The sequence below is a fragment of the Nothoprocta perdicaria genome, unplaced genomic scaffold (assembly GCF_003342845.1).
Source record: "Nothoprocta perdicaria isolate Ctin4 unplaced genomic scaffold, notPer1 scaffold_27, whole genome shotgun sequence".
In the NCBI taxonomy this organism is placed as follows: Eukaryota; Metazoa; Chordata; class Aves; order Tinamiformes; family Tinamidae; genus Nothoprocta; species Nothoprocta perdicaria.
In genome coordinates this window covers 2,637,018-2,664,011 of record NW_020455499.1, presented here as the reverse complement: position 1 = coordinate 2,664,011, position 26,994 = coordinate 2,637,018, and the positions used below count along the sequence as shown (strand labels likewise).

General features: G+C 34.7%; 1 protein-coding gene across 1 annotated transcript in view; it reads right to left on the bottom strand.

Moving 5' to 3' along the window:
- Nucleotides 1–26,994, bottom strand: part of LRP1B (LDL receptor related protein 1B) — a 264,021-nt gene that overhangs the window by 25,775 nt on the left and 211,252 nt on the right. The window contains exons 75-82 of the mRNA XM_026040854.1: nt 25,838–26,079; nt 20,344–20,567; nt 19,986–20,092; nt 17,765–17,881; nt 15,601–15,774; nt 14,664–14,789; nt 7,670–7,834; nt 712–873 (exon numbers count right to left, since the gene is read on the bottom strand). Of these exons, the coding sequence (XP_025896639.1) occupies nt 712–873; nt 7,670–7,834; nt 14,664–14,789; nt 15,601–15,774; nt 17,765–17,881; nt 19,986–20,092; nt 20,344–20,567; nt 25,838–26,079 (1,317 nt within the window). The remainder of the gene's footprint in view (nt 1–711; nt 874–7,669; nt 7,835–14,663; nt 14,790–15,600; nt 15,775–17,764; nt 17,882–19,985; nt 20,093–20,343; nt 20,568–25,837; nt 26,080–26,994) is intronic.

Here is a 26,994-nt window from a genome sequence, read left to right as displayed (position 1 = left end):
GTAAAAGAATATGCCCCCTGATATTCTTCTGCAGCTGCTTGCAAAGAAAGATAATGTAACACTCAGCATCCCCATGATTCGTATTTCTCAGGTGCTTTAATTTATAAGACTTTTGCATGCTTTATGAGACAAGACAAAAATATACAGTACGGAGCATCATGAATATAACCTTACGAATTTCAAACAGACAGAAGGGGCAGGAAAATCTTTGGAAAACTGTATCAGCAGGAGAAGAGATTGGTCAGTCAGCATGAGAAGCTAAGCTGTGAGCATCAACAAAGAGCAACAGTTTAAAAAAAAATTTTCTGTAACTTTGAGAAAGCAGACACAATGTGGAAGTTAATCTTGAACTGAGTAAGATGAAGTAGTATAGAGGAATGAAAGCCAAAGCAGTGGTTGTCAATGTGTTGTTTACTCGGGTTAGAAATACAAAGGAAAGACAAGGTCACAGTTGGAAAAACAGGTGGTGGCCCATCCAGCAGATACTACAGACATTCTTATATTTTAACAAAAAATGACATTTCATAAATTCTGTGATTTCCACTTACAAAGCTGAGATGTTTAATTCAAAAATTTTAATAAAATTATTATCATTAACAAAGGAAGTTGTCCTGCACACTTTAGCTATTGAACAAAACAGTGAAATTACCCATTTAAACAAACACTTTCTTTTCCGGCATATGTAAGTGGATTTTGTGGAGAATTACTTACAATATTGACATCTATCTCCTGTATACTCAGGCAAGCAGCGACAGAARGGTTGATTTCCAGCAGTGACGCTGCAGGTTCCTCCGTTTTGGCAGAAACGATCACAGACCGTCTGATTGCAGTTGGGTCCTGTAAAACCCAGCGTACAACTGCAGGTAGGCCTCCCTGTTTGGAAGAAACATGTTATGAAGAAAATAAATTAACATAAAATACTAAAGAAACTTCTTCTAATAAAACAAATTAACACTAAAAAGGTTAGCACTGCAAGATATGAACACCTCAAGAATTGCACCTATTCAGTTTCTCCTTGCGTGTGCCTGGTCATTAATATTTATTTGGGAATTATTTTAAAAGACAGTCTTAAATAGGAATTTAAAATATGGCTTTAGACCCATAAATTGTGTAAAGCTCTTCAAACTAGCCAGCCAGACTGAGTTCCTCTAGTTGCAGAAGACTAAGGGTTATATGATCACCATTGCAACGCCTTCAGAATGTGCTCAATTATTCTCAAATCTGCAAGCTTTCATATAAATCACACGGATAGATACACACTTACTAATACTTACCAGCACAATAACAGTTGATTTTACATAACACAGCTTTTACTAGACCACAAATGTACACCTGTTCTGCTGTTGTACAGCTGTCATATAATAAACAACGTAAATCAGCCTATATTGTATTAGGCCAAAGGAGCATGCAATGCCCATAATCAAATATCTTAAAAGTAGCAAATATCTAGGGAAGAAAAAGCCAGATATTTACTCAAAATAAGCTCCTGCTATATAGTGGATTTTTTTCTTCTTTTTTTTTTTTTTTTCCTTCTGATCTTCATATTAATCTGTGAGAAAAACCATTCTGCTGCCCGATTTGCTGAAGGTTTATAATTTTGTCCCTGTCTTGCTGYCTTCTGCCTCCATTGATTGTTTCCTTAGCATGTTTTTATCTGCTGCCAGATTTGGGTATCCACATGTAATTTCAAACTCGATTTTCTCTTCCCTCTAATTCTTAGCCTTCTATTACTTCAAATCCTTCATCTAATTCTGTTCCATATTTTCTATTTTAAGCTATGCTAAATTAAAGTGTTTTGCAAATCATCCGAAAGGCCATGAGATCAGTTAGTCTCTTCCTCTAATGAGTACTGTAGGAGCAAAACCACTGACTTAAAATAGCTCCAACCAGTTTAATATGCATCAGCCTGGTTATTCATATCTGCCCCCTGTGATACAAACATTAAATCAAAGATGTTGAAATCAGATGTTAGCACAGACTCTTCYCCTACTAAGTATACATTTGTATTCAAATTTCTAAGCCAGAGTCATGGGGCTTCACATAATCTTAATTTGAATCTGTGTTTCAATTAAAATAAAACAGTGACAAAATAAGATCTAGAGGTGCAAATTCAGTTTTTATTAAAAATATTCTTATATTTTGTAAAATGATGGGACACAGATATTTTCCTAGTTTGTACAAGAAATGATTCTTGTAATTCTTCCTAGGGCAGGCCTATAAATATGCCAAATTGCTTATAGTTAGATGAAAATTTAATTCAGAAGAGCCCGAACTCCATTTTGTCACTCATTTAACATGACTTTTAGTAATGTTAATAGTTCATTGCATATTTGTACATAGACTATTGGCATCTGCAATAATAATAATAATGATAATAATAATAATAATAATAAACAATGTAATCTGCCTTATTCTGATAAACTATTTCTGATTAAAAAAAAAAGGTTCCAAGGACATTTTAATAAAATTACAGTGTCAAAAACAACGTCGACCAAAATTGTAAGTTTTTTATCGTAGTGTCAGAACACTAACTTATGCTTGCAAAGCAAATAGTTTTGCTATCCAAGACGTCAAAGATCAAAGCTAACGGCCACTTCATGATAATCTCGTGCATAGAGAACATGAGCATTTACTTTGATCATGATGTTTCAGGTCTAGAGCTGTACAGAAAGAACAGTAAAGTTGTTTTGCAATCCCTGACCTCAGCCACCACCACTGTGGTTGTGGACAGGAACATTCACAACATACATTACAGTACAGAAAAAAAAATAGTTAAGGATGTATTCTATGTACTGCTAACTCCTTCAAATTTAAAATCTCAGTTATCCATTTTCTGATCTATCTTATGCAAAACAGGAAAAAAAMCAACTTTAAGAAAGAAAAAAAAAATCACTATTTGGAGCTTTTCCTTCCYCATTACAATTCCACATAAGAATTATATCTTCTTTTTCTTGACTTACTACAGGGCAGCATCCTARCTTTAACCCATCCTTTCCTTAAGACACTTTAGTGACACTATTGCCCCTATTTATTATTTGCCCCTATTGACACAGGCACCAACCTGACACAAGTGATGGAAATACATTCACCGCTGTATCTCCAAATTCACCTGTATTGATTGCTTACAAAATAGAACACTGAACGCTTTTGAGACTRATTAGATATCTACTTCATTCAAAATCTTTAATATTTTGAAGCCAGTATTTAATTGATTTTCATTCAGTGAAAAGAAGTAACACTGTTCCATTTATTTTGACACAACATCATAATTCTACGTGATTAGGCAAACACTTAAGGCAATAAATATAGTATAAGGATGTATTTAAGTAATTTTGTGAGCTATTTAAATCTAGTTAATATATTCAAGCCATTTAGTAAATTATTGCTCAAACATTCTTACTTTAAGAAAAAAAAAAACAAGTGCATTTTCATGTCAACATCTTTTTCTGCAAAATTCCCACTAATTCAGTCTACTGGAAAGTGTTCATTATTATAACCAAACTTTTAATTACACGTCTCGGATGTGTACTTTTAATTAACTGATGACATTTCCTTTGTTCAATTATTGTAGTTCAATACAACTGTCATAAACTTATAAATTTTAATTAAAGCTGCCCCAATCTCTAGCTATATAATGTTCACATAGGAATTTGCCAAAAGGCTTAGCAGTAAGTAAACCAACAGTGAATAATCCCTGACTTGCCAGTGGGATTTGTTTAACAAATTAACATTTGTGTGCAGATAATGAGGTTCTACAACTTACCACATCGAGCAAAGATTTAACAGCATCACATTTAAAAAAACAAGTAATACTATGCAATTTAGTCAATTGGTTATCACATTGGTGATAACCACAATGGTGGTGAAAGAGAACACACGCTCGCTTTCAGTTGAAGTGAATTGTATATACTGTGTCATTTTATTTATATCAGAGTATGCTGAAATATTTGTTTTCAGGATATGTCTACCTCAGCATTCAAAGTGATAAGGAAAATCCTTGACTGCTAGGGAAGCATCATAGCAGCTGTGACCCTACAGAGTTCATTTTCCTCCAAGGGGAGAATACCAAACACCAGTGGCACGTAACAGAAGAAGTTTCCCACGAGGAGACAGAAAACATTGGTAAAAGCAGCCAGGATGAGCCAACATCCCATCAAGACCTAATTTTGCCCCACGCTTACCGTGTTTGCTCCATRCCAGCATGTGCACGGTGTCCTGGTGTGGTTGCCCTTGCTTACAGTGGTAGTAGCCCAGAGGCACCTGCTTGCAGCTATGCAATAAAACTGCACTCACAGGTCCAAAAGAGGATGCATGGAGAAGGACACTTGTTGCATAGACTGCCTCCAGGCTGCCTAAGCTGGACACTACAAGAGGATCAATGGGGGCAATTAGAGCTTTGAAGAAAGCTGGATTCCAAAGAAGCTGAAGTTATCTCGGTAACTTCTCTTTTGCAGATAGAATTTGGATTGGCGCTAGCACTCATAGGCAACTTTCAGAGGAAAAAGCTCAAATATTTTGAATAAATAAAAGGAAGAACATTTGGAAAATATGTGCAACTATTTTGCATCAGTTTAGTATGAGAGTTTGATAAGCCAATTGATTAAAGGAAGAAAAATGTAACTGTTGCTTCTTGAGGAATTGGTCATGAATATTTTCATGTGGGAACTGGTATGCACAGATAGGAATAGTTGAGTAAAATAAATGAAAATGGTATTGGACTGACTTAATTTCCATAGTAATTTTGTACTTTCAAGACATGAAAGAATCCCTACAAATATATTATTTTATTTTTAATTAATATACCTGTTGCCAGCGACAGATCAGTCTGGTAGGGTGCAGTATTTGAAATCTGGGCACTTACTACAGTGCTAAAGTTCTATAACCATGAGGGAAAAACAGAAGGATTCCAGTGAATACAGAACCTATATATCCCCAGTTGCTGCAATGTGCAACATTAAAGCAATGTGTATGCTAATAACCCTCACATGAGTCTGACAAAGCAGATCAGCCCTTCCTTGAAGGCTCAGATAATGAGAAGGGAGGCAGTGGGTGCTGGTCTCTGCTGGCTTTCCCACCCTCAGGCCAAACTCAGAACTGTATGTGCAGTTCTGGCAGCCAAATGTGCACTGATTGAGTGCACTGACTGAATGATGTTCAGCACAGTGGTATATTTTAGTGGAAAAAGGAAATTGTTGCTGTAAAAATATTTAAAGAATTATAAAATAAGTTTTGTTAATTGATTATATGTATTGGGTGCAGTGTTGTCCTATGTGCACCTGAGGTGTTCTAGTTTAGCTTCCTCTTATAAAATACCTAACAACTTCAACATACCATGGATTAAACTAGGCTATTTGCTGATATAGTAGTTTGTTTCAGGAAGACAGGAATTATGGCCTGATATAGATAAGAAATACAGCCTGATAGAATCAGAGATTTCTTCTCAAGAGAATATTTATAGGATCAGGGGAAAGGCTTGCAGGGAAGATCATTTGGGGATTATTTTGTAAATTTTGTCTMGAATGATGGATGGAGTCCCCTTGATTTGGAAAGATCCGTGGTACTTTTTCCACRTCTTAAGCATATGGAAGTTATGGCACTGGCTCCAAGGCATAGCTACATTCATGAAATAGAAATGGCATATATGAGATCTATTTAAATTGAAAAATGATTATTATTAAAAAAATGATCAAACAAAAAAAAGAGAAACAAGGCAGCCAAAGAACATTCCTATAAGCAGGTATGTCCAGTACATAACTTTGGACATCAGACAGACTCGGGAGTGAGGTGAGGTGCCCTATTTCTACTCAGAGGCAGCAGCTTCAATTTTAAGATCCAGTTCTCCGTTGGCAATGAGCAAGAATGGCTCCACGTTGGTCTCATCCCACAAAGCTTGGCATGCTTCGGTCAGGTGTGGTACAGCAAACTTCTGAAGTAGTTAAAGATTTAAAGATTTGGATTGCCAAAATCATAAAGTGGTGTGTGGTTACTGCCCAAAAGAAGAAAACTCCAAAGTTTTCTGCAGGCTTCACAAGTGAGAAGAGTTATAAGAGTTAAGTTTTATTATTAGTTTATTCCATGGAACTCCATGGAAGTAGCAGCTAAATTTTAGATATGAAGAGATGTGGGACTAAATATAGTCTGTTTGGGTGACGGTGAAATGTCATTTAAATTACACGTGTGTCTTTCACTTGCACATCTTCACTAAACATGTATTGATCTCACTAAATTGATACAAATCTCAAGTTATCATTTCTGTCAGTAGTTCTATGAGCTGTTAGAAGAAGGTTCAAGAATAATTGATCAAGATCAACTAAAAATAATTCTCACTATCTAATATGTACTCATTATTACTGATATGCACTATAAGTGATATTATTAACTCCAAATGATTCAGAACTGAAAATGCTTGGTTTGGCASACAATAGATTACTAGATTTGGATTCACTTGGATTTTTGCACCACATCTCATAAAGTAATAAGATAGGAAGAAGGCAAGGATCCACAAAAACCAGTACAGGAAAGAAGGCAAATTTAACTAAAATAAATAGACTAAGTTAATTAACATTAAATGATGAGGAACATGCCAAGATCTAGGTTGTAAACTTCCATCATAGCAACTAAAACACTTGATTTTCCAACACTGCAGGAAGCTATTTCCCTCCATCTGTAAAAAACAGTCACAAGCTCCTCTTTTAAGGTCAAGTGTCTGCACTTTTCTTGCAGAAACTAAGATTTTTTTTTTTTTGCCATCACACATGAGGAAATGATTCACATCATCCTTAGGAGGTGATAGACTTCTCTGAGAAAAGCCTAGACTTCAAACTGCCCCTCTAGCTGTTCTGCTATGAATCAAATATTTAAATATTCCTTGGAGCAGAAAACTCAAGCTTCCCCGTTCTAACATAATTACGAAGTTATAGAGCACTTCTTATCACACTTCCTCTCTCTAGCCCAAACACTGTTTAATTACATTACACARGCTACATATAAGGGACAAAGATCAGCTCCCAAATATCTCTGGCTTGGCAGCTCGGATAATCTCAAAGAAGATAAGAGATGTGATTTCAAATTCCTTCAAGCAAACAAAGGATTTGAATTCTGATCAACTGAATTTTCCTGAGAGACACATGAGGAAAATGCTTAATTTTCTGCATTTTAATAAGACATAGGTAAAAGACTGAGGTCACACAAGTCTAGCTTAAGTAAATACTTCTACGCACAGACCAAGAGCACCTAAAACTTTAGGAGTAGCACCTAAAAATTTCAAGGTAGTATTTAGATAGAAGGCAAGGAATATAGGGTGGTGTGGGAAGGATGTATGAGAGGAGCTGGCCTCCAGATGTGGTTAGGCTTTGGCTTTTACCTTGTTTTTACAGTTCCCTTTCTATGCATTAACATTTGTGTCTTTATAATGAATACTTATCTGCTCCCTTTCGTGGGATGTAATTTATTTCTGCTTAAACACTGAGATATGTAAATAAAAAGGACAATTTAGTATAACGTATATGCACAGTATATACTGCTATATTGTGTATAGTTTGTGCTTAGACTGAGCACAATGAGACTACAAAAAGAAAAAAAATATAATAAGAAGCAAGGAATAAATCCAAACGCTTAGATTAAGGCCACTCATTATAGCAAGATCCTAACGCTGCACAGACATATTTACCCAGGATGGAGGCTCCGCAGGTTCCCCCGTGCTGACAGTAGTTGTGGCAGTGGTTGGTTTCGCATCGCTCCCCGGAATAGCGCGGCCAGCAGTGACAGCGGGGCTCACCCTTCTCGTTTATAACGCACCTCCCTCCGTTTTCACACGCCAGCTTGCACGTATCATCTGCAGCAAAGACACATGCACGTTACTGGACTTCTCAGTAATTTCTACAATTCCATCTCAGGTAACTGGCAAACCAGCACTTGCAGACATTTTAGATGCAGCTCCCAATAACTAAGAGAGGCAGGGGAAAATCACTGCAAACTGCTACTGCTGCTCCACAGTGCTAAATAAAATGTRCTTTTAGGAGAATATAAGCTCTCCTTGGAAAGGCTGTCAGGAGTGCTAGACCAGGCTGAGGGCAGGATGCTCTCCTCTTCCCCCAAACAACATAATCTCTGCTGTACGAAAGCCAGGGCCTCCACCATGCACTCATCAAGTGTTCACGAAGGTGGTGCCACTTTCTTAGCTCTCATCTATTGGGTAATACAAATCCCAAGCAGACTGGATTCAATCTTTCYGTAAGTTATTTTCAATTAAAGTTGTGCCCGTCTTGGAAATACAATGAGAAATAACTCTCTATTCACGTCAATGAGCAAGAAATAAAATCATTCCATGACACCAGCAAGAAAWTAATTACAGAATAGCTTGCATGCAATGCTCAAACACCCAAATAATTGTAATCTGAAAGAGAAGGACAAGCACATTTCCAGACCAAAATACGCCTTCAACAATAAAGCCTTTCATTTCTCACACAGCAAAATGAATTCTGTGAAGCCAGACTGATGTTTAACTAATCCAGCAGTCGAAYCTATATTGAAGGACATTCAACCTGTCCTTTTCACAGAGGGACAATGCAAACATGGAGACCATTCARTAATAGATCCGTCAGTAACAATGATGTTTTGTTGAACTAAGAAGTTTTAGTTAAACAACATATGAAAAACAGTGCATGTATCCTTTATCTCCTACACTTGTCCAGATCCAAGACTGATTGACATAAGCATGTTACCACTTACTCCTGCTGTTTAAAGTAAGAGGTAGCTTTGCAAGTGCTGAGTTTAGGAAAATGTGATATCCTAGAGCTAAGGTTTTGCAGCTGAGACATCTCATCTGTAAGTTTTGGGCTCTGTTTGAAGCGTGATCAAGGCACTGAGAATCATTCTGTTAAGCACAGACTCTACAGAGCTCAGGAACACAACTGAGCTTTTGCAGTAGCCTTTCATGTAGACTAACCCATATCTCTCTCTTCTACTCTCCTCCTCATAAGGGTTTGGGTACCTCTTGTCAAGGTGAGCGCTGAGATGGTGCTCAAGTCAAACCCAGGATCAGATTGCAGTGTAAAGACTTGCAAGAAGCAAAGGTCTTCACCTGCCTTTTGTGTCCCTGACGCTGTGGCCCTTCTCGCACACAAAGTGGAAAGGAGACAAAGCACCTGGAAGCTGTCGCAGGGGACTTGACTGGCAGAACATGTACAAACCCCACAAATTTTGCTGTTTAGAATAAAAATATGAAATGTCTTTATTTTACTGGTATCCACCCCGGTGATATAAATCTGTTGTAACAAAGCTACTTTGCATTTGGGAGTTTGAAGATGCCTCAGGATTTTACTTATTTAGGTGCCTCATTAAATCCTTTGATGTCCCATGAACCATTCTTCAGTTACTTGTTACAGAAGTTGTTTAAGCGAATAATGTAGCATATCTTACTGGACAGAAACTTTTGGGTTTTTTTGCTTAGCTTATCTATTTTATTTATCGTTGCTCATGAGTTTATAGAGCAGAGCTTAGTAAAAAAATGAATAAATAACACTGAAGTATGGAGAAAGTGCTCACTTTTATGAACCTATACCAAAAATTTTAAGATATCAGCCTATTTTTCTTCATCATAATCAAGAAAATTATAACATCATAATTATCCTAACTTAATTAACCATAATTATCCATAATTATTCCTAACCAGGAAATACTATCTTTCATATTTTCATAAAATCCTGGATCAAAAATTGCCTGCGGTACAGCTTTTCTAATCCAATTGGCTATTAAAGATTGGGACACTCATGTCCCATACCTTTTAAATGCAATATGTATTAAATAACYTTTTATGATGCTGAATCAAGAAAGTTTCTGAGAAAGAAAGGAGAAAGAAAAATAAGAAATGATGCAGTATTTTGGATCATCACAGATTTATTAATATTCTCTGTTTTTTCTATCAAATATTTTAAAAACAAGAGSTTAAATGTGACTTAACTATGAAACAATCAAATAAAAGTTTCTTCAGTAATTCTGGAGTTTAAGTAACCTAAGAAATAGAATTGAAAGATGTAACGGATAAGCTAGTTTTGAAATCCTGTGTTAGACTTTAATAATATAAGGGTTTTACTGCTGCTGTTTTGTTGTCTGAAAGTAGATACAAGAATCAAATTACTTTTGCCGATTCACAGCAAGTGAGTACAAAGGAGGAATCAGATGCTTTTGTGAGTGGAAAAAAAGGAATAGTCCTGTAGAAAACAGTAAGAAAAAAAGAATACAGGAAAGAAACACAGAAGAATGATTATGAAAGACTGAATACTCTTAATTTGAATTAGTGAATAAAGCTCCAGAAGAACTGGGAACATCTCTAGTAAGTAAACCCTACTGGAATAAAGAAAAAGAAAAGTTTTTTTTTTAATAAGAAATGTTTGTATCTTGAGGAAAGTCAGCACTGGTCAGACCCTGCTGGAACTCCAACTCCAACACATCTCAGCTGTCCAAATTAAATCTTAAATGTCAGAGGTAAGTAATTTCACTTGCTAAACTATTGGCTAATATCTAATACTGGCTAGCTACTACTAGACATGCTAAAAAGTAAATGGTTATGTAATTTTATATATTCTTCCCTAGACTGATAATTTTGTCTTCTGCTGAAAGGTCAGCAAGGTCCTTTTTGAAGCCCACTTCATTGCTCTTTTTGTAAAGTCCATTTACTTTACAATTCTATATGGAACTATGTATTAAGAAAATGATGCACAATGAGAAAAAATAGACAAATACCAGCTGTGTTCTAACACATTTTTTCTTTTCTAGGAAAGTATCAGTCCCAATAGAATATACCCATTGTAAACACTGAAGATACTGCTGTAACTGATAGATTCTTGTGAACAAAAAAAGAGCTTTCTATGTTTGACCACTGTTCTATTTGCTATCAATAAATAAATGAATAAATAAATAAAGAAACTAAAGGTTGAAAGCAGGACAGAAATCAAGAAGATAGCATTGGCTGAACYGCCAGAGCTTTTGGTAGTAAAAGTCCCTGAGGCAGAATTTGTGGGTGAAAAGTAAAGTGCATAGGGATTAACTCTACACCCCCAGACTGAGCATTGGCTGTGCTGCAGTCTCAGTGTGAAATGGGCAAGTGTTCACCAAAATGCACTGCAGGAAAGATCGTCATAAATTAACGGTTTCATGTGCTTGCAGAAGCAACATCACATCTGAGCCCTGTAATTTTTCCTCCAGCCAAGAAAGCACAAATATCCCCTTGCTCAAATGAAAGTAATAAATGTTCAGCTCCAAAACACTGAGCTCCCAGGAGTATCCCATGACTCGTGCTCATTCCTGAGATTCACAACATTTCTTCCAGTCCAAATCTTCATTTCACTTTCATGTTTTTAATAACATATTTGGCTTCTCTGTGTCATAGGTAATTAGATATAGTAAAGCAAGTGTCTATATATCATCAGGTTTCTTTTGTAAATATAAGATAGTACCCTACCCATTCAAAAACAAAAGGAAAGCGTCTGAATGAAAAAAGTCATATCTGTTGCAGTTAGCATAAATCAGAAAAAAATTTTGGGCTCCATCAATCATCTACAGGGACACAAATCAGTTACAGAAAAAAAATAAAAGAAAAACCAAAGACGAAAGCTTTGCTAAGAACAAAGTGGAASTAGTTTTGAGTTTGTTTTAAAAATATTTTGAATATCATTCAGAACAACTTTCTGGCTTGAAAAACCCAAAGCAAAGCAAAAAGCTGTTTTAATCAGCTATAACAGATGTTGCTAAAGCAGTTGTCTGGAGCAATATGGATTAATTCTCATAGAAAGTTACTGGGGATTCGATATTTAGATTCTTTTTTTTTCCAAACAGGACTTATGAAGAAAAATCAGTTTGATGATTCAAGTCATTAGTAGTATAATGTAAGATTTCAAATCTACCTTAATTTTCATTTGTTTAAAAAGAAAAAAAAAGAACAAAAACCCAATGAACTCCAGAAAGCCGAGTCTGAGTCACTTTGGGGCCATAGTTACAAGGAAAAAAAGTACTGAGAGGAATTCCCTGACACTCTTAACCTTTCTGTACACATTGACACCCTTAAGGTGTTTATACACATTGATAAGATCTCCATTCTTCTCTTCTTGACGTTGAACAGGCCCAGTTCTCYCAACCACTATTCATAGGAGAGATGCTCCAGTTCCCTAAAGGTCTTTGCAGCTCTATGCTGATCTCTACTCAGTAATTCCATGTCCCTCATCTTGGGGAGCCCAGAACTGGACACAGCACTCCAGATGTGGCCTCATCACTCTCAGCAGGAGGATCACCTTCCTTGACCTGTTGGCAACACTTTTCCTAAAGCACCTCTGGARATCATTATTGGCTTTCTCGGCCACAAGGGAACATTGTTGGCTCATGGTCAACTTGTTCACCAGGAAGCCCAGGTCCTTCTTTTGCAGAGCTGTCCTCCAGCAGGTCAACCCCCCAGTCTCTCTGTACTGGTGCATGGGGTTATTCCTCTCTAGGTCCAGGATCCTGCACTTGCTTTTGTAGGATCCCACACCTTTTTTTTTGTTGTTGTTTCTTTGTTTGTTTGCTTTGTTTTCTCTCAGCGTTTCTTTTTGTATAATTTTTAAAAGAAAAGAATCTGTTTTACAACTTGACTTTCAGTAAGAAAAGGCATTTACTACAGATTTGAAGGATGTTTCTTTGTTAGAGGCTTTTAGAAATCTTGTAAGCACAAGTGGTTTGTCAGCCTGCCAGTAATCATAAGCTGTGCTCATTCAAGATGCTAACTTTGAGGCCAAGTCTGATCTTGACAGGAATCTCTGCTGATCCCTGCAAGGCTGAGTGTGCTAATAGTAGTAAACAAACATTTAAAACCCATTTCAAACTTTTTCATAAATGTCAAAAGAGYGCAAAAACACTTGCTAGTACGTTAAAATGCTGAGGTTAAAGTCTGATACTAATTTGAAACCTGTGAGGCTACAAAACCTGCAATCTACAATAAGGAAAGAAAAATATACAAGTAGAAAGCTATGCTAGGCAATACATTGCAAGAAATCATATACATATTTATCAGAAAACTAAGAAACATGTATTCAGCAACCTATAAATGGTATAACATATCACAATTTTTGGATAATACCAGAAAATATCGATATATCAGTGTTCTATCTCCGGGCATTTGCTGTCTATCTATATAAATATAATAGAAAAATAAGGTAATAGCCACTAGATATTTCTTAATAAAAACATAACATCCTAAAAGCTCTACCATGGCATAATCTCTTATCGCACAAGTAAAACTGTAGTTTCTTAAACTATGGCTTCAAATTACCATCAGTCAGCAAAACCAACAACAATAAAATAGTATCCTTGTACTTGTCCCTTCTTCAATACTCAAATAATTTGGGCCAATTTAAATGAATTTTATTGGTATAGCACCCACAGAAAATCTTGTGATGACAAGACAGAGGTAGCCAGACAGAACAGTCTCCAGCTCCGATAAGCAGGTGTCTGGTACATGRAGACTCCTTCACATACGAGCACAGATATTCCCCACAGACACAGGGTGTTTAGACTGACTTTGTCTTAAGAATGATAAATTTTTTAGAGTATACTTCATTTAGGGTATACTACATCTATTGCAGCAACACAATTCCCCCTGTAACAGTAGAAATTGTAGTAAAACTGTTGTGCAATTGTATAACTGTTGCATAAATTCACACTCACAGCTATTCAGCCACTGAGGAACCACAATTAAGTTTTATTTTACTGCATTGTTGCTAGAGCATTGTGCAGTACACACAAAAGTTGATGAGGATGTAAATGCAATGCATAGGCTGTACTCTTACTAAAGCAAAATGGTGAGTGGGCTTATTATTATTAAGACAAGTTTTGTAATATTGTCTCACTCTATAAACTATTTTTTAATATTGCATTTTTTTGATAAAGAAAGAGAAATATTGCTAGTCAGGATGGCTTAATTAATCCTACATCATAAAACACTGGAACATTTGCATTACATTATTTCAGTATTTAAAGATTAGGAAGTCTTTAATAGGTGAGATTTCTCCCACAAAAATGGAATGATGACATTTTACTTGAATTAATTGAATTATTAAATTGTGCAGTTTAAGTACAAAGGATCTCATGAAAATATAGATCATTTCCATTTCTGAGTCTAGAATTAAATATCAGAGGMACATCCTACTGCATTCTGACTTTTCACATATGACAGATCCTGTTCTATGATTTCTGGAAATTTTAAAATTCAGGATGACTAAAAATTCATTCCGACTGTTAATCACTTAACACATTAAGCTTGGCCAGAACTTCAGTGCAATAATTTTAAGTATTTAATAGTCTTCCTTCTATAGAACAATTCACATTCTTTATTTATCCTAAAATAKAGAAAGAATTAAATAGATATTACCATGAACTCTATTTTCCTGTGTCTATTACAACCCTTGTAGCAATGTATATCTTCTCATATTAGTGAAATTCAATACTTCATTTTTCATTTTGATGAATAAAACATGCTTTTTGCTTTTTTATTTCATTTTCATTTCTGAKAAATAAGAGGTCTGTTGAACAACATTCTAGAAATTCTACCCAGACACAACCTAGCCTTTTACTATGACAGTATTGACTGACCATTTCTTTCATTTTCTGCTTCTCATGCAGTTTTCAGTACCCACCTAATAGGTTCAGATCAATGCATGTTCCATTGACCAATGACTTTCCTTCTGGACATGCACAGGTTGCACCATAAGGGTTGAGTAAACAGATGAAATCACATGTCAGGTCTAAGCACGGATTGGGCACTATGTGAAAAGAAGAAATATATAAAAGATTATCTTGTTTATCATTGCACTGTGTTATAGAATTGGAGGAAAAAAAAAGAAAGACTAAGGAGATATATGTAATTATGATACAGTTCTGGTTTCGAGGGTGTTAGTAGCCTGATGTCAATGAAGACATTCACTCAAGAGGCAGCACAACACTCATACCAACACAGAATTTATTCCAGGATCAAGAAATTTAAAAATGTTAAAGCAAAACTTTCAAGAAGTAAACATTGGGGTTTTGTGCTAATGAGATTATTTAATACCTAAATGTCTGTTACATGAGTATTCATTCATGAGTTAGCAATTTCATTAATTCTYCTCATTCTRYATCTCTCATTTCACATTGACAAGTTTTACTATAATTTTACCATCATCTGTAAATGAACTATTTCAGCCTTTTTGGCTGAGATATCTTCAGGAGTTGCTGTTGAGACCACGGCAAGCTTTCCTCTTCCAGTGGAGGTAAMACACATGCTAGCAGTGTGTTGGAAGCACCACACAAAACAGACACCCTCACACTTCCCCAGCAGCCGCTGTAGACTAGACTCAAGTGGAGAACTCTGTGAGGACTTAGCATGTAGGGCTTCGAGCTTCACTCAGCTCATTCATTTAATTCATCTATTTTGCCTAAAATGAATGAGCTGAGTGAAGCTCTAAGCCCTAGATGGGGTCATCTAAGCCTAGATKGGGGCTTGGGGTCTGTGACAACTCTGTTTTTCTACAGCAATTTTTCTTTTCTGAAATGAATTTAATCCATATGTGATATAAGGCAATTATAATTACTTACAGTCTATTTGCTTGTAGCGATGGAAAATCAATGCACTTTTTGCTTTATCAACATCCACACTTAGATATTCTACGAGGCTCCTGCCAAACTTGTGTACTCTAAAAGCGCCATTTTTAGGACCTGATCCATATATGTAGTCCTCAAAAATGTCAATTCTATGTGGGTGCAGTAAACCTTAGATAAAAATATATAATACATAAATATATTCATTTTTAATAATAAATAACTTTATCTTAACAATAACTTAAATTGTATTGCAATTACAGGATAAAAATGGATTATTCAGGGAACTTGGTTTGTATCCACAAAGACTGATTTTTTAAAAGAAATCTTTTTATAAGGAAATATTACATATAATGATATTCTCTAGTTTAGTATTAGTTTTCTCATGTCTCAGTCTTAAAGGCTGCTTGAACACAGAAAAGTATGAAAACTCTACTGTAAATATCAGCTAAAAAAAAATAGTTGAGACATTTTAACTACAAGACACATGTAACAAAATAGAGGTTATATTGCTGTCCATAGATTTTTTTCCCTAATAAAACACTTCATCATTGTTTCTTTGTTCATTGTATGTTAGAAATACTAATTTTCATATTACATTTATTTTAATACACAACTTCTTTAATGCAAGACGAAGATGCTAAAGCTCTATTGTTCCTCCTTTTTATGATCTAGGTGTAGAAAATTGAATTTGATTTTCTCTACAGGACAGGCTGTAAAATTTCACCTGTGAAATTTCACACGTGTAACAAGCCAATAGCTTCTTATTCAGAGATRCACCTCTTCTTGTTTTGAAGGCATAAAAAACCAGAGCCTATCATTGCCTGTGATACCTTATTCCCATTATTATGTATCTTCACTGTGAAAATGTGTTTYATTTTTAATTTGCATTTAGTTTCAATTATCAGCCTTCCTTTCTACTGCTTTTGCACTCTGTTATTAATACTTAGTGCTCAGCAAATTGTTTTTATGAAATTATTTATGAACTCTGCTTCATTATTTTATACTTGTCTAATTAAATGGATCCAAGTTCTTAAGTATCATTGCAAAATGATTTCTGCAATTTTTCCCCTGCAATTTTTCTATAGTGGCTAAAAACAGTGACAACAGACAAAAGGTAATATCACATTACTGATCTTGTATTTGAGTATTAAATGATAGTTACAGAAGTATAAAAGCCTCTGCTTACTATTTTCCCTTTATAAGCCCTAAATTCTTGGGTTTTGTACAGTGTAATACAGCCTGAATATGTTACAGATTATTTGGTTGTCATCTTATAGGCATTCTCCTCCCTAGTTATACTGTTTTCTTTTGTCTTATTTTTTTTTTTTTTTTACCTTGAAGAATAAACTCACATTTATTTCTAGAACATAAACCACTGTTACGATATTTTAAAACTCAGCCTATGATACTCAGTCTTTCTGTCAGCCACGAACTTTCTTAGGACTAAGTGTAGCTAGATTGTAATCGAGCCATGTTTAAAAATTACAACTGAAAGAGACAAAAGCAAGATTATTAGGAGCATTTATTGTCTTCTAAAACCTTAAGTCACACAGCTGCACAGTGACATTTCTCACTGTAGGAAGCGGTAATCAGGTCTCTTTACTAATTAGAACTATCCTTCATTAGATGCGGACCTTCCACAAATTTAAAGGCAAGATGTGATGTAAAATGCTACTAAAAACAGAATAAGATTATTTAAATCTGGTCCTGCTCAGTTTCCTTGGGGTAAGAATTTTTCCTCGTGTTTTCCAGAAGCCCCAGGTGAATCACTGCTTAAAAAAGCACTCAGTGGCACCCGACRTAGTATCACCACTACCAACTGCACACAAAAAGCAGACTGCTGTCCTATTTTGAACCTATTTAATGCACTTTTAATCCAAATTATATTAATAATGTTATATATATAAACTATAAAATTAATAAAAAGCAAACACACAGTCTTATTTTAAATCAGTTTGTTATCTCAAAACCTCTTTTCTTACAAAATATAATCTCCTCATTTGCATTCTTTTAGTTGTAGTCAATGCATATTTACTATCCTGAATACCATTATCCATTATTTTTTGCAGAACTGCAAACTTACATAGTTTCTCTGGATCATGAAATTTCTGCCAAACAAAATAAGATAGGAATCACATCATATAAAAGTTCTTCATACCTTGTTTAGAGCTCACAGACACAACTGAATCAGAACCATCAAAAAGAACGCTGCCAATAACAGATAACTCAAAATCAGCCCAGAATAAACGCTGACTGAACTGGTCAACTACAAGACCTGTAAAAAAGAAGAAGAAGAAGAAGAAGAAGAAGAAAAATCCAAATACACATTGTATTACTGAGCTTCAGAATTTTAAAACTTTATCAATAATATACTAAGGTACTGAAGATGTTTTATCCTTCATATTCGTAGGACACAGAAAATGGTGAAAACAAGGAAACATGACAGAAAATTGAGAAGAATGAAACATCTTTTTCAACCTTCAAATTCAATCAACCAGCTTCTTTAACTTTTTCTTCCAGTGTCAAAACATTTTGAACCAGCAGGTAGGAATCTATGCTTGGTGAGAATATAAATACGGAATCTAATCCTTTTGCTCTACCAAAACAAAATCTATTTTGAGATCGATAGATTTCTAAGCAGTAGCATTTGAGTGACTGTGTGCTGAAAACTGCAAGTCATTCAGATTTGATATGGTCTCCCTAATCTATGCCATTTCCTCAAGCTTATGTGTGTGTATATATATATATATATATATTTAAAAATATGTGTGTGTATGTATATATATATACACACATTTGTTTGCTACCAGTACTACATGCGTAACAATTATTACAGAATAAAATTATCATTATTTTACTTGAAATAAGCTGAAAGTGTTGCAAGACTTAAATAGTAGTATTTATGGTGTGTGCATATATGTATATATATTTATAAGAAGAAAGATAGTGAGAGAAAAAATGAGAATAAAAGATAGATAACATTGTGAACATCCAGTCTCTAGGCAATAATTGCAATAGTTATATCGGTCCATGTTTCACTAGAGGATGCATAAATGATTAATATGCCATTTTAAGTCATGTGAAAAGCTCTATCCTGTAAAAAATATTTGAACCATAAAATAATTTAATTCTCAGCTTTTGAAGTTTTAGTATATTTTTTATAAGAATGGGGAAAAAGTATTTCTCTTCCTATTTATGTAAGTAGGTGACTCAGAAAAAATACATCAAAAGAAATTATACATAACTGAAAAATTCTCTTCTTAAGGTCATAAATTAATCGGTTATAGATAGATGAGAGGAAGGAGAGGAAATTTGATGCACAGACCAGAAAAATATGTTTATATTTGCAACTCCATTAAAAAAAAAAATCTTTAAATGAAATGCTAGTAGTGAAAGATACATCTGAACAGAATCATTGCTCCTCAAACATAATCACAATGTGTCACCTCTGTATGATAAACAGTACATGAAAAGTGCAAATKTTAGGAGCAGTTACCAATCTCTCCCTCTTTGAATTATTCTTCACAATTTAATAAGAGTATTTAAATAACAAACAGTAAATAAATAACATTCTCAATGTATCTTTTTTTTTAGTACCAGAGATAATACAAAATAAAAAAAAAAACACTTATTTTGTATTCTTCATACATACAGTAGTGCTGTGAGAGTCATGTTTATGGTAAATACTGTGAAGTCCAACCAAAATGCTCAAACTCTCCCTCTCCTTTACTTGAAATGGAAAAGTCATAATTAGCAACAAATCTGGGAGCAGTGGAATGCAGATATTCAGCAAAATCTCAACTGCATCTAATCAGCAGTAGTAAGATTTCATTTGGAAAGAAATATTAAAGTCATAGGGAAAGAATGTCTTGAAGTTTTTCTTATGCATTCCTTCCACAAAGACAGCAGACGTGAAATACATGACAAAAAATTAAAAGATTCTATAGACACTTGTTTTCTATAACGAAGCCAAGGAAGAAAAGTACRGAAGGATGTTATAAAACTGTTTTCAGATAGTAGACAGTGAAAAATACAATTTGTGAAATTCTCTTTCAGCATGGTCCATTCCTTTAATTGATTTTCCTCTTTAAGGGTGCCTGAACAAATCGTAATTTCACTGATTATATAAAGTCCTTTGATATTGCCTTGTAAAATCTCCAGGTTTTGTTACAATCATTACAATAATGTGTTACATAAAAGTCATACTGAGGTATATCATTTGAAAATACAATTAATAATTTTAATTGGCAACTGCATATGGATAGCCAGAATGTAAGCAATTTTATATCCATTTTCTTTTGGAAACTGAAAAACTGAAATTCAGATAAGATATTTGTTACCAAATGCCAGATACCCGGAAAAACAGAAACATTGTTTACCTGTAGGTCTTTGCAAATTCTTTTGAACCAATATCCTTCTCAGAGTGCCATCCATAGATGCTTCTTCTATGTGAGAGCGGTCCCCAATAACAGTCCAGTACATCATCCTAACAGTATTAAACATAAAACATCTGTTTAAGCTTATACAAACCCTCAAAACATTAAACTACTGTGAGCATCCCAAACTACCTAAAATAGGACGTAAGTGACCCTGTTTCACATAAAAGTAAGTGAAGTAGAAAGATTAAGAAATGATTTGGCCAAGTTTTAGACATTCATGACTTATATCATTTGTCACTCTGCATTTGGGTTTAAATCACCAAAAAAAAAAAAGTCAAAATAGTCAAAATATACATACCCCTTTTGGGGATTTACAGCAATTGCATATGGTTCTCCTGCCATGCTTGTAAGGAGTCTGGTGCAGTTAGGTCCGTTCAGTTGCCCTACGTTGACGGAGTATCTCAGGCTCGTCCAGTGAGTTGTATAGTAGCTGAACCAGTGCATTCTGGAATGATCAGTCCAGTAAATATTGCCAGCAACCCAGTCAACAGCAATGTCCCTAGGTCTTTTGAATTCTGGACACTAAGAGGAAGAGATTTTCAAGTTAGATGTATGGAGGTAACTTTAACAGCTCACAGGCTTGACAAGTAACTGGTACTTTTAACACAGATGATGAAACATTTGAAAGCACTGCATTAAAAAGACAAACTCCACCTATAGGTGATAAGCTCTAGAGTGATCTGTTCACAGTTTTATTCAATGTAGAACAACAAATTCAGTAGTTCAAAACAACTGGTCGGCTACTTCAATTCTTAAGAAGATGGCACTAACACATTAGCTACTTGAACTATTGATACTGRAGCAGACAAATGCCACATACTGTGATGCTAAAGGAAAGAAGACGTAAGAACTGAGATTACACAGCTATTATCCTCTACAGAACCGRGCTCTCTGAGCATAAAAACTTGTGAGATAACACTCACTGAAAATGGTCCTTGACATCACCCTGAGCTATGGCTGCCAAGGATAAGTAAAGTCACTGTATTTAGAAAAGTGCTGCCCTTCCCTTGCAGTTAACTGTTACTGCATTCCACCACCAACACCAGAGTGAGCAGAACAATACTCATCCCCACATGTACAAATCTTGACTGATGAAAGATTTACAATTACAAACCATAACATCTCTACTATTGATTCCACAGTCATAATCAAATTCTGTATCTTAACATAAAGGGTCCTAAGGATGTAGAAAAACCATACTGAAAGTAAGAGATGTAACTTAGTTGAAATACGTATTAGAAAGTTTGTCCAAACTTTACAAAAGCTGCCTCAGAAAGGAGTAAACACTTTAAAATAAGACCATGCAAATAATTCCTTACATGAACAAAGCATAAAATCAAAAATTCAAGTCTCGTGTGAACTAAGTAGGAACGCAGCATTTTTATCCATTTACATATAACGATATCAAGTTAAATTATGTGCAAAAATGTCTGTTTTTGACAAACACACTAATGAAATGCTACTAGACTACTGAACTAAAAACAAGACGGAGAATCCACAAACAACTTATTTGCCTTAGATGTCAGAGATCTCTGCTACCAGAACTACATTTGTAGATGTTTTTTTTCCCCATCATAAAATAAAGGTCATTTCAATCTCTAGGTGAAATAGTAGGGCTGTAAAGGCAAATTTAGATAGTTCATTGTTTATAAACCTTTAATCCTACAAAAATGTCACAGAATGCATGTTTTAAAGATATACAAAACCTTGCCTTTCTACTTATATGAGTATTAAAGTAGAAAATTCTATAATTGCATTTACAAAACAGTATTGCTTTTTAAAAAAAGATGTTAGGAGATTTTTTAGGATAAACAAGAATCGTGTATCACAAATCTTTGTGCTCCTGCAGCATATACTTCCATAAACACAACAAAAATAAAATACTGTACCAAGAAATCTAGTATTTGCATGCAATATCCTGGGGTTTTTTGTTCTTTGTTAGGTTAACTAGGCACAACAGAGTCTCTTGCCTTTCCCTTGGACAGCTCAAGTACCCATCATTTACAGTAAGACTGATTTTTCTTTGCAACCTAGAAAGAGTCTGACTACTTACTTGAGCTTTTACCTGGCTTATTTGGACTATGTTGATTTTTAAGGAATGACTTTGCACAAAGAACAAGGACCAAAATCACTGTAATATTTTCTCTAGTTCTTTTCATCTTCTATGATACTAATATAAAGTCCTACAACTTACTAGAGAATTTGGGATTTCATCATCTTTTACAATATGGTAGTTTCTACACAACTACAGAACGAGTCAGTTTGTTTTTTGATCAACTGCTGTTTGTTGTAAAACCTCTTTTACAGGTAAATAATTTAAAAGAAGTGTGAAAACAGCTGGGATTTGGAAATCATCTTGCTATGATTGTAGATTACAGAACAATTGTCAATTCCTAAGTTGAATTTGACCTCAAAAAACATATGCTACACACAGAGCTGGAACAAAACCATTGCCTTCCAATGCTTAGCATTTTGTGACAGGAAGGATGAATTATTAATCCAATTAACATCACAAGTACATCCGAAACAGTATTTTCCCTATTAACTTCACAGATTTTTTTCTTGTACGGCATTGTTGAACAGTAAATTATGACAATAATTTATTGTTATCYAATAAACATTCATTAGGAATGATAGAATACCTAATAATACATCATTAGTACAATAAAAATAAATGAGAAAGATAATATTCAAAAACCCTCAGGCATTTTCTTGCACAAACTGAAAAAGTCCTTGATAGATGAGCAGTATCTGAAAGTGCAAGCAGTCACCAGATCACTGCTGTATCACATAAGCAGAACACATTAAAAATATTGTAGATTACTAAAAACATTTGGTTGGTAAGTGCTAGTAAACGAAAGGAGAAATCATGTTGGAAGAATAGTGTCACTTAATGGCTGAAAGGAACAATGAAGCTGATCTTTAAATATTCTTTGGGCAAGAATATCTGGTATCATCAACTGGTATTTATAAAGGAGCTCTCTAATTATGGAATCATSATGTGCACCTAAGCACCCAAAAGTATGCATATGGGCAGGAAATGCCTAAAAATATAATCTATTTGTCCTTGGAAAATGTATTTTATATATATAAAAATAAAATATATGTATAATTAATGGTTCCAACCTGCCTGGGACAATTATATTACGGAACAAGTCAGTGAAGTGAGGGTAACCTGGAGAAGGCTGAAAAATAAACCTTATAATCTTACGTTTGCAACATTACTTGAGCTTTAGATGTATCACCTTTTAGAAGGCAAGATTTTGAATTATGAATCCTCATCATATTTTTAATAAATGTGAGGTACTGATTTCTCAGGTTGCAAGGCGTTGTGTTTGCATTTGCAGCAATGCATTGAACTCTCCTAGCCTTGGGACCAAAGGTGCATATGATAGTACTCTGAGAACACGGGGCTTGGAGTAAGCTGCTAATATACTGAATATAYCACCAAACCTATATTTTTCTTCCTTTTCTATGATGCAATTATTTTAATGTTCAGCTTTGTATCCTACTCCATGAAAACGAGTACTTGAGTTTAAGAGGCAAGTCACTCTGTGTTGAATATTCCCCACAGATAACATATATCCTGTCTCAGAGGATTACACCAGTGAACAGTTGCACCATTTATCACCACTTCATTCATATCATCTTAATGGGATAAGAATGCAATCCTCTTCTGCATCTGTCAATAAACTGTAGAGAGTTGATATTTACTATTTCCTTTAATGCTTCAATTTGTATCAAGCTCAAATCCCTTTTCACAGAAAAATAAGAGATACTCAAAGCTCTTACTTAAATACTCTGTAGAAAGCCCTTGATATGCTAATACCATGCTGTAATTTCAGTTGAGATAGATTTTTGAATTAATGTAATTACCTGAAAATGCAGGTGAGTTTGTTCAAGCTTACTGTCCTGATTTACATATCAAAGCCCAGATACAAAAGTTACAAAATAACCTTTGAAAACTTAGCCATTAAAAAACTTGCATTAAATCAAGGAATAGATAGGCTTTTCAAACCAAATTTAGGTAACTTTATTAAAGCAACACTAGAAAACTAACTCCTGATTGGTTAGACTATATGCATATCTACACAGACACAAATGTATATGACATATATGTATAAAATATGAAAGTAGAAGACTAGTTTCTAGAGACACTAGAAAACAGAAGTCATTTTCAAGCACCCAAAAAACAGTGCAGATTTTGTCTTTATGAGTTTCAACATAAACATTAGTTGATCATCCATTAAGGAAAACTCAACTCAAGGAAGCCTATGACCCATCTGAATCCATAAGGAAGTACAGAATCATTAGAGAGGTTCTAGGGCAGCAGGTAAGACATATACTCATCCTGCAGGAGGCATCCGTTATTAATCACAAGTAGAAATAACACAGAAAACATGAAGTTAAACTTAGCAAACTGAAGACTTGTAAAATTTATTTTCTTTACATAAGGAATCTATATATCTAATCTATCTATATATCTAATCTATCTATATAGGGAATATAGAGATATCTAAGATGATTTCTTAGACACCTGTATCTGCCACACATAAATGAAAAAACGACACAGAAGAATTACTCCACAGCTTCAGTCTATATCTAGGTTCTCAAAACAATCTGTCCCCAAAATTCAAAGGACATATCTGACTGTTAGGAATGTTATGAATACACTTCTATTTTACATCTATTTTGCATACATTTTCTGTCAACAAAATCCTTATTCCCTTGTGTTTGGCAGAGGGAAGTGGTGTTCTTTACCCACTCTTCCATGTGGATGCCATCACAGATGCAAGACACCTCCAGCACCCGCTGCACTCTCCATCCCTCAGGCTTTTTGCCCTGCTGGCATCAAAGGTCAGGAATGTCATTCGTTTGCAATTGAAATAGCCTCGGATGAAAGCCCCTTAGAAGTGGTTTTGGGTCTGTAAGAGCTGACTGACAGATGAAAGATTAGCCCACTGTTGTTGCTGCAGTATTTTCTGCTGGGTATTTTCTGCAGAAACATTCATGTAATAGAAGCTCAGTCTTACTAACCCTTCCAACTTTAAGGAAAGAGCCTGATAAAAAAAATTTAGCAGCTGTCCTCTGCCATCACATTTGATACATRGTCAAATAATATAAACTTACTTTATATATAAAGAACACGTGCAAAGATCACATTATCTTTGGATCAGCAGTAGTATTTCCTTAACAATTCTATGTAAAGAATTCTGGTTCTGTAAGAACACCTGAAATTGCACTAGGTTATAATCTCCTATATACATATTTCTACTGTGACTTCAGCAATACGTCCATTCACAAACATCAAGTATTCTTTTTTTTTCCCCTCTAGGAAAGAAGATATGCAGTTAAAAATCTAAAGGGAAGAAGAGTATTTCCATTTTTAAATATTTTCTCATCTCTGTGGAAATTCAGTAGCACATTAGTCTGTCTTTGGCCTGACTACTTTTGTCTTGTGCTTTCCAAGCATTTMAAACTCATATATTTTTTAAACTATAGGTACTCTATATATGCTTATTATATTCTCTCTTATTTTATCTGAAAAAAATACCCAAAACAAACACACACACACAACTTCATGGTATTCATTTTCTTCAAGCCTCTTACAGATTTGTTATTTCTCAGTGTTTTGCATGGAAGGGCATTAGTAATATAATTTGACATACATAACATTTGAATAAAATAGAGATTTTAATTTAAAAATCAGCACATGCTATTATGGACAATCAGACCAGACAAGTAAATCAAAAGCAATTTGTATTATGTAATCTTTGGCTGTGATTACTTACTATCAAGCCACTATTACTTTGCCTTCTCTCGCTGTCATGAAGTTTTTTGTAAAAAATCCCTCCTGGGTTAAACTGAGTACTCCAAACAATCATGTTCCCTTGATAATATCCATCCATTCCAGTTATCCTTGAATTATGTTCAATATGTGATATTTGTTGATGAACATCACTGTAGTTGAATGGATATGTAAAACCCAGGATATCAGTGTCATTAGCAACATAGAGAACTTGATCTTCAGAACCTAGGGATTATTATAACGGAACAGAAATACGGTAAATGTCAACTAATATAAAAGTACTTTTTTCATTTACATAACTTTGTGGAATTTTTCTGATATAATTTCTTATATTAAAATTACTTGCTTATTTTTTGTTCAAGAATGCAACAAGTCACGTTCTGGATAATAACTGCAACTTCATACTTACTTTGATATCATTATGTGACATCAGTCTCTCCACACATACTATGACACTGAGACTGTCYATATAGAGTAGAATGTTATTTAAGAGTTGAACTAATTTAAGTGACATACAGAGAGCAGGGGGTTATTTCACATTAAAAATGAATATAACTTGCAATTCATTTTTATATACATGTTTGTCTAACTGTCCGTTACATTATACACATATATTGCAGGAATACATATATGATCATAAGTACTAAATTGCTCTAAAAATTAGAAGTGGATGATGTGATGATTCAGTGAAAACAGTGAATTTTGAAACTGAATGCAATGGGACTGTAACTGGATCAGGGCTGCTATAAAATATGTGCAGTAACACCTGAAATGTCAGGACTTCACATAGCTACCGCTAACAGATACTTGTGATATTGATTATCTGGATACAGGTTGCACAAMTGCAAATGGTATTCCTAAAATAATCCCAATAGGTATTCGTAAAGTTTTGAGAAAGTTGAGCACTTTCTGGGTACATTAGAAAACATCTTACCAAACTATGTAGTAACCTATGTAGTAACTAGTAACCTATCTGTTTATCAGCACAAGAGCTATGCCCTGTGGGTGCAGCTATATGATTAACAAGGGTGCTCCAAARACGGAAGATTTAATCCCAGAAGAACTGGGATTAACGTGATGCAATCTGTTATGCTTCTAGGATTGTATGTGCTCAATGTGTATTTAATGGCAGTAAAATTC